Here is a 12,885-nt window from a genome sequence, read left to right on the forward strand (position 1 = left end):
CCAGTATAGGCGTAATATGATCAAACTTTCTTGTTTTTGTCAAAAGTCCAGCAGCCGCATTTTGTACCATCTGTAATCTTTTAATGCTAGACATAGGGAGGCCCGAAAATAAAACGTTACAGTAATTGAGACGAGATGTAACGAACGCATGGATAATGATCTCAGCATCGCTTGTGGACAAAATGGAACGAATTTTAGCGATATTACGGAGATGAAAGAAGGCCGTTTTAGTAACACTCTTAATGTGTGACTCAAACGAGAGAGTTGGGTCGAAGATAATACCCAGATTCTTTACCGAGTCGCCTTGTTTAATTGTTTGGTTGTCAAATGTTAAGGTGGTATTATTAAATAGGTGTCGGTGTTGAGCAGGACCGATAATCAGCATTTCCGTTTTCTTAGCGTTGAGTTGCAAAAAGTTAGCGGACATCCATTGTTTAATTTCATTAAGACACGCCTCCAGCTGACTACAATCCGGCGTGTTGGTCAACTTTAGGGGCATGTAGAGTTGGGTGTCATCCGCATAACAGTGAAAGCTAACACCGTATTTGCGTATGATGTCACCTAGCGGCAGCATGTAAATACTAAAGAGTGCAGGGCCAAGAACTGAACCCCGGGGGACTCCGCACGTTACCTTAACATAGTCCGAGGTCACATTGTTATGGGAGACACACTGCATCCTGTCAGTAAGATAAGAGTTAAACCAAGACAAGGCTAAGTCTGACATACCAATACGCGTTTTGATACGCACTAATAAAATATTATGATCAACAGTATCGAATCGATGACTAAATTAATCGGCAACTATTTTAATAATTGATTTTAATCGATTTAATCGATTAGTTGTTGCAGCCCTAATATATATGTATATATATATATATATATATATATATATATATATATATATATATATATATATATATATATATATATATATATATATATATATATATATATATATATATATGTATGTATATATATATATATATATATGTATGTATGTATGTATATATATATATGTATGTATGTATATATATATATATATATATGTATGTGTGTATGTATGTGTGTGTGTGTGTGTGTGTGTATATGTGTATATATTTTCATATATATATTTTGTATGCATACAAAAAATATATAGCAAAAATAAATATTGTTATTCTTGTGTAAATATAATGCTTCCTTTTTCTTGGTTTCATTTATATTGATGTCGATGAATAAACCGACTTAGGACTTCCTTTAATTTGAGCTGTCACTTGAAGTCAAATGGCACAGCAGCTGTATCGGTCACATGTTTGTTTCTTAAAGGCACACTGTATCACTCCTTGTGTTTCATAATGCATCGATGCTTCAGTATTGTTTGATCCATCACTAGTATTTAACATGGTTTCCTGCATGTGAAATTACAATTATACTCTGGAATGTATTCTGTGCTAAAATGTCCTGGGTTTCTAGATCGATTAATTGGATTTGCATTATTTCTTATGGAAAAAAAGATGTGTACGATTCGATTTCCGTCTGATCTTCTTTTAAATACGTATTAATACCAAAAACTGAGGTATCAGAAAGACAGTGCATGATCACAACTGCACAATATTTACAAATCTCAGGGGTCTCAGAATGGTAATTAAATCCTGTTGAGAATCAAACTAGTGGACCTTCAAGGGTTTTTGTCAAACAACAACTTTACACACTAATTAAACTCATAAAAAGTCTCATAAGGATTGATTGTGTTGTGCATCGCAGCGCTGTTGAAAAGAATTCCCTTGTCGTTGCATAAATGACAGGCTTGAACCTAAAAGCAGGATTGTAAACGAGCACACGCTACGTGAAGAAAATCGACATTTCATGGTGGAGGTTTTTGTATAGTTCTTATTTGAGCAGTGGGTTTGCTTCTAGAGGCTTGGAAGATAATCAAAGGCCCAGTAAAGGGTCTGCTCGTCCTGTGGAGGGCTTCGTTATTTGATTAATACTTAATCAGATATTAACATGGAATTGCGTGACATTAGCGGGACAAATGAGAACAGGAAGATGAGAAGATGATGATGATGGTGGGGGAGCTCTCTTTGGGGAAGAGCACGCACAATTAAAGTCTAAAATTAGGCCCTGATTAAATGTTAAACTTGCTCTACCTATTCTGGAGGAAGACACTATTAGTTTGAAGCATATTATATTTATTATGAGTTGGCCTTGTGGTTCACTAGAGATGGGTACCTTTCACATTTGAAACGAGCAATTCCTGGTATCTTGGAATCGGTACCGGTACCAATTTTTGGTACTTTTGTGTGTCATGTGTTAATACATTTTATAAGTCAATAATAAAATCTCACTTTTTATATAACAGTGACAAATTATGATAACTTTTGATTGTCATTTGCAAGTATTATGTACTAGACTTCTGCATGCAGTTGCAATTCCTAGACATTAGATGTAAGTAGTAGTGTGACTTTGGTTGGTTGCCCAGCGAGGAAATAGTCTTTGCCATTAAGTTGTGCAAGTCTAGTCATATGTTGACCTCTACAAAGTGTTTATACTGTAAGTGTTGTGTTTATTACACACCAGCTGTTTGATCGTAACATGCATCTTAGTTGTAGTTTTGACTTGTTGAAATGGCCCTTTAAAATCGCTAATGCTAATCAGTAGCATGTCTGTGGCAAATCCAATGTAAATTAGCATCGAGCTAGCATACTTTGAAAAGTGCTGCTTGAGTGCTTGTTTTCCCGGCAAGTGTTTGAGCCGGATGTGACGTCACAGGCAATAAAGTAATTGAAATATGGTACCGTTTGATTTTCCGTAGTACCAATGGAATTCAGCCGGTACCTATAAAGGTGCCGAATTTGGTACCCATTCCTATGGTTCACAGTTATACAGGACTAGAGGACATCCTTCATGTCACTCATCAAGGAAGGAAGGACAAGTAGCAGAATTGTCTAAGCATTACTTCATTATGATACAGCTGCATCAAAATAACTTTCTTAAGATGATAATAATGTTGACATCTAACGGATGTTTGCTTTTTAGGCAAATATGGCCGTCACACCAATCTGCCATTCCTCAGACCTCCTCTCACCACAGCTCTTCTTACGTTTGGAAGAGCACATCAGGTCTCAACCTCATCAGCCTCAGTGTGCTTGTTTATTGTGTGTGTTTTAGTTTGTGCGCGTTAAAATATGGGCCATCTTTTCCCTTTGCAGAGAGCCATGCTCGGAAATGGACTACTTCTACAGAACCTCCTGCACATGCAGCTCGCTCAGCAGCAGCTCTTACACATCAAGGACAAGTGCATCAGCAGCGTAAGACACCTGTGTGTACGCTACATGTCTGTGCTTGTGACAAAGCTTTCTTTTTCATCTCACGCATACAAAATCAATAAGAGCATTTTGATTTTTCATCTGCAAGTTTTTGACACATCACTATTTGCAGCATTGTAAAACCCATGATTTAGACGCTCTTGTGATAAATATATTCAATTAAGTCCAGATGTATGTGAACTTTCATCCAAGGGTCATAGGTTATGGTTATTGTAAGGGTATTCCAATCAGGGTTTTATGCTGCCGATTCTGATACCGATCATCCATGGGTGAGATCGGCTGATAATACAAATATATTCATGGTGAGTGCTATTGAGAGTTTATTAATGTCAACAAAATATTTAAACTAGTTCCATATTCTCTTTTATTACATACAATTGTTTGTTTAAAACAAAGTGAATAGTATACAATAACAATAAATACTACTCACTTAAAGGGGAACTAAACTTTTTTTTAAATTGTTCCTATCATTCACAATCCTTATGTAAGACAAGAACACATATGTTTTTCTTTTTTTATGCATTCTAAATATTAAATAAATGCGATCAAAAGTCTGCTTACAATCGAGCCCATGGGAGTCGCTCTGTTCTTAAAAACATGTCCAAACACTCCCATTAAGGCTTTATATACATGCTGTAAGTATATATGTAATGTAGTAGCTTCCCCCCCCAACAACATCACTGATTTCTGCTGACTGCAGACTTTGAGAGCCAACAAACATAATAAAACATCACTTACTGTACAAGGTCTGCTGTCATTAGGATACCGACTGCTGGGATGTTCATATATTCCCATTTAGGTGAAAAATGACTCGCGAAAAATAATCCTTGCGAAGATAAGGGGGGTGGAACCAAGCGTCTTTTCGTGTCGATCTCGCCCTTTCCGAGTCTAATTTGGCCGTCAAAGTGTACCAACTTGTCAGAATACGTCGTCCTCCTCCTACTTCCAAGGGGAGAGGCATGATGAATGATCTACAATAAACTTCAACAACAAGAAAGCGAGGAAGCAGCTCACTCACCACTGATGTCAATATAGGGACACAAGCTTGTGATCACAGCGCCGCTATAAATAGTTTGTCTGCTTTAGCACTTATAATAACAATATCACTAATACTTGGTTAATATTCAAGTCACTAAATGTAAACAGAGTATTGTCTGTGCTTTTTGGATGGTTATTTATTAGATTTTATGGGCGGAATATCAATCAATCAATCAATGTTTATTTATATAGCCCTAAATCACAAAAGTCTCAAAGGGCTGCACAAGCCACAACGACATCCTCGGTATAGAGCCCACATAAGGGACTTCGATGTGAATGACTATGAGAAACCTCCCATTGGCTCCGTTGTACGTGGACTTTTAATTATGTTTATTTACGGGTTAGAATGCGTTTTATAAAATTACATCTGTCCTCATGTCTTTCATAATGATTGTGAACGATAGGAAAATTTCCAAAATAAAGTGCAGTTCCCCTTTAAATCTTTGGATTTTGCCCTCAAATTTCTCCTGTTTCCAGGGAATTATTCGCAGTTACATGTACCGACTGACAATGCTGACAAACCATAAGTTGTTATATTATCCTCTCTCTGGACTTTTATTAATCTACTTGTTGATTTATTGTTAATATCTGCTTACTTTCTGCTGTAACATGGTTCCATCTACCTTTCTTAATAGAAGAAAAAGAAAAGTACAGTATTCCCGTGTTGCTAATATTTCTGGTAACCTTACATGGCAACATGAACAGAACAAAATGTTATGAACACTTTCCTAGTAAGACGCTGTACATCCCAGAGAGCCATCGTACAAACAACCATCCATTCATTTTCAACCGCTTTTGCTGTTGAGAGTTGCAAATCAATCATAGGGCTCCTGAGAACTAGCGTCCTCTGCAGTATATTTTTGTATAACAGTTCTTTTTTAATCTATAACTATGACAAAAAATGGACAAAAAACAAACGCCCACTGCAGAAGACACTAGTTCACAGGAGAATATGATGACAACCGTCCACACTCATATTCAGACTGATGACCAATTTGAGTGTTTCGTGAACATGTTTTTTGGACTGTGGAAGGAAGCCTTTCTACTTTTCTTTTAGTGAGTAGAAGATTGATTGTGTTGCTGTTTTGTTTTCATCCCTGCCAGACTTTACAGATGATATCATTTTTTTATAATTTAACTTTCCCTTTTTCACTTCCTCAGGCCCCCAGCCTGCTGGGAGACCCGGCGAGGTTGCTGGTGCAGAAAACATTACCTCTGCGGCCTCCAGGCCTGGTAGCACTTGGCAAAGGCCTCCTGGGAGACTCCCCCTCAGGTCAGCGCGCCACACAACTCTGTGTAATTACTACAAATTAATTAAAATGTGTTGCATAAAATACATATTTTTTGTCTGTTTATTGATTTTCTTGTCTTCAATGCTGTGTAACTTTTAAATTGACTCACGTAGTAACAACACTTTTTATGTTTAAGGTTTTATCACCATACTTTTCAACATTTGCATTTAAAAATAAGTGAAATGACAGTGTTGAAGGGAAACTGCACTTTTTGGGGAATTTCGTCTATCATTCACAATCAGTGTATTTTTTTAATGCATTCTGAATATTGAATAAATGTGATCAAAAATAGGCCTACTATGGTGCCAATGGGAGCCACTCTATTCCACTATTCTATTATAAAGCCCTTAAAAAAACATCCAAACACCTCCATTGAGGTTTTTATACATGAGTATAAATGTTTAGATGAAGAATAACTTATAATCCTCTCGAAGAAAAGGGGGATGGAACCAAGCGTCTTTTCTTGTCGTTATCGCTATTAGCGGGTTTAAATTGGCTGTCAAAGTGTACCAACTTGTCGGAATATGTCCTCATCCTTCTACTATCCAGGTGAGAGGCATGATTTATGATCTAGAATGAAGTTTGACAAGCTTTGAAAGGAGGAAGCAGCTCATCAGTCGATCATGTCACGGTGCCGCTATAAATAGTTTGTCTGTGTTAGCGCTTATAGTAACAACATCCCTAATACTTGGTCAATATTCAAGTCACAAAATGTAAATTGAATATTGTTGGCGGTTTTTGGATGGTTATTTATTGGGTTTTGTGGGCGGAATAGAGGACCTCCCATTGGCTCCGCTGTTAGCGGACTTTTTATATAAAAGTTAAAATGCATTAAAAAAAATACATCTGTCATCATGTCTTTCATAATGATTGTGAATGATAGGAAACATTAAAAAAAAAAAGTGCAGTTCCCCTTAAGTAACTGTGTGTACACAATCATGGCTTCCGTGTATTACTGTGCATCCCTCTGTGTGTTGAATTGCAAGGCTTTCATCAGCGCACTTTTGTCGCAGCAATATTGGAGTATAATAACTACCGGTAATACTGTAAGTGTGATTAAGGATGTGTTTCCTTTTGGTGTTGTGCATCTCTGCTCTCTTTAAAAGTGTTAATGTGGCCTTATGTTTGTATGTTAATCATTAATAGGTGCGATATAGTGCACACTCTATGGCAGGGGTGTCCAAAGTGTGGCCCCGGGGGACTTTTGCGGCCCGCAGCTAACTTTTTAATGGCCCGCGGCACATTTTAAAAATACCATTACAAAAAAATTTGGAATTGAAGAGCAAGTAGATGTTATGTAACGAGAAATTGGTGCAATATTGCCTTTAATAATACAAAACTGGCGTGCTGGCTTTTTTTTTACTTTAAAACTGGCATTGCTAAAACATAAAAACATATAATTGATGGATAGATCTGAAGTTGATCTACAGATCATTGAAAGTAATAATAATATACCTGTATATTTATACATGGGGCTGGGGATTAGGGGTTAATGCATGTGCCTCACAATACGAAAGTTCTGGGTTCGATCTTTCTGTGTGGAGTTTGCATGTTCTACCCGTGACTGCGTGGGTTCCCCCCGAGTACTCCAGCTTTCCTCCACCTCCAAAGACATGCACCTGGGGATAGGTTGATTGGCAACACTAAGTTGACCCTAGTGTGTGAATGTGAGTGTGAATGTTGTCTGTCTATCTGTGTTGGCCCTGTGATGAGGTGGCGACTTGTCCAGGGTGTACCCCGCCTACCACCCGAATGCAGCTGAGATAGGCTCCAGCATCCCCCGCGACCCCGAACGGGACAAACGGTAGAAAATGGATGGATGGATGGATGGATGGATGAATATTTCATATTTTGTGTTTTTGACATAAAAAACAAGGTTTTCTTTGACAAAAAGGGCAAATAAACCTTTAGAACCTTCTGGGTCCCCGGGACCTATAACAATCATCACCCCCCCCACCCCCACCCCCAGTAGATTTGTGCTGCTTTAACATATGCTGACTGAAGCCTTGCTTTTGAAGAATCCTCCATCAAGTCTTTTATTGGGCGCCAAACAATCATCCATGCCACACCCACTTCAAGTCCACTTTTTTAGGGGAGCCCTAATGGTTACAATAAATTTGTTTTTGGTTTTGAAAATGAAAAATATCAAAATGGACCCCATGTGCTCTCAGTTTTCAGTGTGTGGCCCTAAGTGGAAACGTTTGGACATGCCTGCTTTATAGTTTCACTTTCCTTTCTTCACTATTTCAACAACAGAATTACACCAGGAGTCTGTTCCAGCTGCTAGCCACAATACTACAGTGCTGTTGTCAGCAGCAGGTGTGATGTCCTACCTGCAGCCTCGAGCTGACGGAAGGAAACAAAACGGCATTCAGACTTTCTGCGCAACCTCAGCTTCCTCTTCTTCGTCCTCCGGCCCCTCTTCCTCCTGCCCCAGCTCCGGTGACAGGCAGCCTGTCCCTCCAGGGAGTGTACTGCAGGGACAGAACTACTCATGTCTGGGTGCAGCTCCACCAAAACCCCCAAGAGGTCTTTATACGTCCATGGGGCATCACAGCAGTTCAGATAGCTCCCAGATGGCCAGCATGGTGAGTGAAAACAACAACACATAACTTTTGCTACATTCTTGAACACAGCTCATGTTGTGTCTCTCATATTCCTTGTTTGTTGCATCTTGTCACCTCTGAATAACATTTCAAATAATGGGTTATTATGTATTTATTACAGTGGAATTTCGATTTCCGAACTTAATTGGTTCCTAAACAGAGTTTGTAAATGGAAAAGTTTGTATAGTGAAGCACATATAATAGTGTCAAAGCGCTTTGAGTTCCTTAAAAAGGTAGAAAAGCGCTATACAAGTACAACCCATTTACCATTTTTAATATAAGGAACAATATAAATATGAATAATGGGTTGTGCGTCGCTATTTTAGTTAAGGTTTGTACACTGTGAACACAATATAAAGTGCTATACAGCAGTGGTCCCCAACCTTTTTGTAACTGCGGACCGGTCAATGCTTGAAAATTTGTCCCACGGACCGGGGGGGTATGATATTTTTTTTTTTTTTTTTGTCATAAAAAAATACAATCATGTGTGCTTATGGACTGTATCCCTGCAGACTGTATTGATCTCTATTGATATATAATGTAGGAACCAGAAATATTAATAACAGAAAGAAACAACCCTTTTGTGCGAATGAGTATAAATGGGGGAGGGAGGTTTTTTGGGTTGTTGCACTAATTGTAAGTGTATCTTGTGTTTTTTATGTTGATTTAATAAAAGTAAAAAAAACATTTTTTTATTTTTTTTTATTTCTTGTGCGGCCCGGTACCAATCGATCCACGGACCGGTACCGGGCCGCGGCCCTGTGGTTGGGGACCACTGCTATACAGTACTGTATATCAAACAAGCATAAGAAAGGGTGATGGACCAAATATCTCCTAATCACCAAGCCAAAACAACAACTAGCTGAACTGTATGCGCTGCTCTGCCAATACGCGCACACACAAAGAAGTCCCTTTGGTGCCCTCACAAACAATCAGAAATCACAAACATCCTTGACATTAAAATACCAGTAGAATGAAAAAACAAGTTGACTTTATATTAGGGGTGTAACGGTACACAAAAATTTTGGTTCATTACGTACCTCGGTTCAGAGGTCACGGTTCAGTTCATTTTCGGTACAGTGAGAAAACAACAAAATATACATTTTTTGGTTATTTATTTACCAAATTTGTAAACAATGGCTTTATCCTTTTAACATTGGGAACACTATAATAATTCTGCCCACGTTAATCAACATTAAACTGCCTCAAGTTGTTGCTCAGATTAAATAAAATGATAAAACTTTTCTTCTACATAGAAAAAGTGCAACAATAAACAGTTTCAAGTCAACTCATCATGCTTAATTTATTACAGCATTTGGGAAGGCTGTAGTTGATTTTTATCACACACACGCACACACACACTGCACAATGAGCTAACACACACACACACCGCAAAATGAGCTAACGTTACGCTAAAAGCTAATAAGTCTTCACCTCAAGCCAGGACTGCGAGTGAGCTGAGCTGCAGTTTAAGTTTCTAGAAGGTCAAAGGGCTCATAGTGATGTTACTAGTAGTTGACTGGGAGGTGTTTATTTTAATTTGGGGAGAGTCCGCTGCCTGATGCTCACCTGCTAAACACCTATCTGCTACCTCCACCGCAGAAGCACTGAATCCATGCGCTCTGAATACGCATTGCTGATTGGCTGTTACCGCTATAGTTCTAACCAATCAGATGGTTGTGTGGGTGGGACAATGCTGGGTGCTGTGTAGAGGACTGACAGAGAAGAGGCAGAAGGAAGCGGAGCAGCATGTTAAGACTTTAGCTTAGGCGGCTACTTAATATGTTCGTGTGGAAACTAGTTCGGTACACCTCCGAACCGAACTGGAACCCTCGTACCGAAACGGTTCAATACAAAACACGTACCGTTACACCCCTACTTTATATGCTTGATTTTGTTTCATTATATCCATTTAACAATATCCAATTTACAATACGCAAAGTATGTGAAAATACCGTCTAAACATGACAAAATGCCACAATTTCAGACGGTTATTTTGAATATTCCCTCTGAATGTCTTCGTAGATTTGAGGTCGGAACACATCACGATGGAACGCTTCTGCACTCTGACAATATCAACAGATCAGTCATACTAAAAATATGCAAACATTTGAAAGAGATGTGCCGTCTATCATTCACAATCCTTTTGTAAGACGTTTTTCTTTTTTTAATGCATTCTAAGCTAAAAATAAAAAAATAAATAAAAAGTCAGCTAACAGTTGAGTCAATGGGGGCTCTCTATTCCGCCTACAAAGCCTTCTAAATAACGCACCACGAAAACTCTTGTTTATATATCGTGATCTGAATATTAACCAAATATTAGCGATGTTGTTATAAAAAGTGCTAAAGCAGACATACTTTATTTAGCTGCGCATTGATAACTGAGAGGTAACTTGCTTTCTGCTGCTGTACTGTGTTCTGTCAAATTTGGCTGCTTCTTCGAAGAAAGCAACCGATAGCGTAACCAATAGCGATACTGGGGTCTGCTGCCTAATTTTGTTTTACACATGTGCTGCTTGGTAGTCAGACACGACTGATCATAGTTTGGTGGTGCAAACGCAACCTTTGTTTTCACTGAAATTAATATTCTTGTTTAAAAAGTGACTAAAACGAAAAATGCAAGCTACTATTTTTTGCGTCAATATGAACTTCTCCATGCTTGCTAGTCAAAAGATAAAAGGAAAGAAACAATTTCAAATCGCTTCTTATTTGTACACTAGGCAGTTGCTTTCAATGGGTATTTCATTCGAGGGAAATATTTGAAAGGGGTTTTCGTAAATCGAGGTTCCACTGTATAATTAATTATAGCTATAGTAATTATATTGTATTTAAATGCTTTCTGGATTCATTATCTCACTTGCAGTGAAGTGGTCTGCACCAAATTCGAAAAATCCCGTAAAGCACATGAATTTGTACATTTTACAATCTGTTTCTATTTCCACTGTATGTCATTATTTTGTCGTAGTACCATCAACAAACTTAGTCTCTGTTTAGTAATTACCTCTGCCAGGAGGTTATTTAGTTCGCTATTTAGTTAGTTTGTTATTCACTTAGTTGGATATTTAGTTACTTTGTTTGTTAATTATTCGGTTAGGTTGTTTGTTATTCAGTTAGTCCGTTAGGTAGTTAGTTTGTTTGATAGTTCATTAGTTTTTTTGTCCGTTAGTTTATTTAGTTTGTTATTTAGTTAGTTTGTTAATTTGTTTATTTAGTTTGTTTATTTAGTTGGTTGGTTAATGTTTTAGTTAGTTAATTAGTTAGTGTGTTAGTTCATTGGTTAGTTTGTTAGTTGATTAGTTCGTATTTAGTTTAAGTTTTTGTGTGTGTGCGTATGTTAGCGGCCCCAGAGAGACTAAGACAGTGGCTGACTAACAAAAGTGTGTACTCCGTTTCTTTAATAACTGCTATAGATATAAATAATGGGCGAATTTTCAGATATGTCCGAAATGGGATAAGGAATTACATTTTGGGGCTGATCCTAGATATGTGACCCGTAACAACAACTCACGATTGAATTCAGACTCTTGGGTTGACGATTTGAATATCCATCCATCCATCCATTTTATACCGCTTGTCCCTTTCGGGGTCGCGGGGGGGGGGGTTTGGCTGGAGCCTATCTCAGCTGCATTCGGGCGGAAGGCGGGGTCGATTTGAATATATTATTTGGAATTGTAACAATTATAACAAATCCTTTTCAACACAGGTTGCAGGTTACAAAAGCTCCTCTAGTCCTGTTTTTATCATTCCACAGAATGAAGTGCCACAGAATCAAGTCTCTGTAGTTGTTTTTTTGTAATGAAGTACAACTGTGAAATAACAGCATGGGGACAGTGTGACGTGTTGTGCCAAAAAGTGCTGTATCGTGCAATGAAGGTAAAAGTAAATAAACATTTATGTGTATTTCTATAACTACATTTATTCTTTATAAAATGTGTTTTGTGTTAATAATTTTGGGTGTTTTTATTGGATTAATTGTAGTTATGGAATTTCCTATTGGAAAAAATTGCTTCAGTTGATGTTCTTGTCTGACCTTTCGGTACAGATTACAAACAAAAAAACGCGGTGCGACTGTACTACAATTTCTAAGTTCCCCTGTACGTCGTTTTGTCTACCGCCTGTGCCCGCCTACATCCTCAAATGAAAAGCTGCTAATGTCCTCAGTCGGCGTGTGGAGACAATCATAGCACTCAAGTTGTTATGGGAACAGTCCAATCCCAGGGCTGTCTCCGGTAAAGTTCTTTTTTGTTAATGAAGAGCATAGTGTGATTAGATTGTAATTAAGAGAGCACAATCCTCTCAGGTTCACAAAGCCTCCTGAGACTCTAAAAAGTTATTGTCAATCAAAGTTAACATTAGTGGAATTAAAACCACCAGATAAGTACAGGACAGTACTGATAAATACTAAGTCTTTTTTCACCTGCTGCACCAACTAGTGATTAATATAGTGTTATGTCTTCTCAGGTAAGCAATGGTCAGAGTTCTCTGCTGGGAGATCCCCCGAAAGATGTCAGACTTCCTTCTAATCCGTACCTTAATCTCGCCAGTGTAATGCCAGGGATGGTTCTGCAAGGTACACACACACAAATAATGGCATTTTTGCATTTTTTTGTGGCATAATGTTGCCCTGATTGTGTTTACTAC

At 38.1% G+C, this 12,885-nt stretch overlaps 1 protein-coding gene across 1 annotated transcript in view; it reads left to right on the forward strand.

Annotated features, from left to right (window-relative positions):
* The window catches only part of raver2 (ribonucleoprotein, PTB-binding 2), a 170,022-nt gene that overhangs the window by 140,987 nt on the left and 16,150 nt on the right, over positions 1-12,885 (forward strand). The window contains exons 7-11 of the mRNA XM_062028263.1: positions 3,019-3,101; positions 3,192-3,290; positions 5,508-5,619; positions 7,895-8,226; positions 12,706-12,814. Coding sequence (XP_061884247.1) covers positions 3,019-3,101; positions 3,192-3,290; positions 5,508-5,619; positions 7,895-8,226; positions 12,706-12,814 — 735 coding nt within the window. The remainder of the gene's footprint in view (positions 1-3,018; positions 3,102-3,191; positions 3,291-5,507; positions 5,620-7,894; positions 8,227-12,705; positions 12,815-12,885) is intronic.

The sequence above is a fragment of the Entelurus aequoreus genome, linkage group LG19 (genome assembly GCF_033978785.1).
Source record: "Entelurus aequoreus isolate RoL-2023_Sb linkage group LG19, RoL_Eaeq_v1.1, whole genome shotgun sequence".
NCBI lineage: Eukaryota > Metazoa > Chordata > Actinopteri > Syngnathiformes > Syngnathidae > Entelurus > Entelurus aequoreus.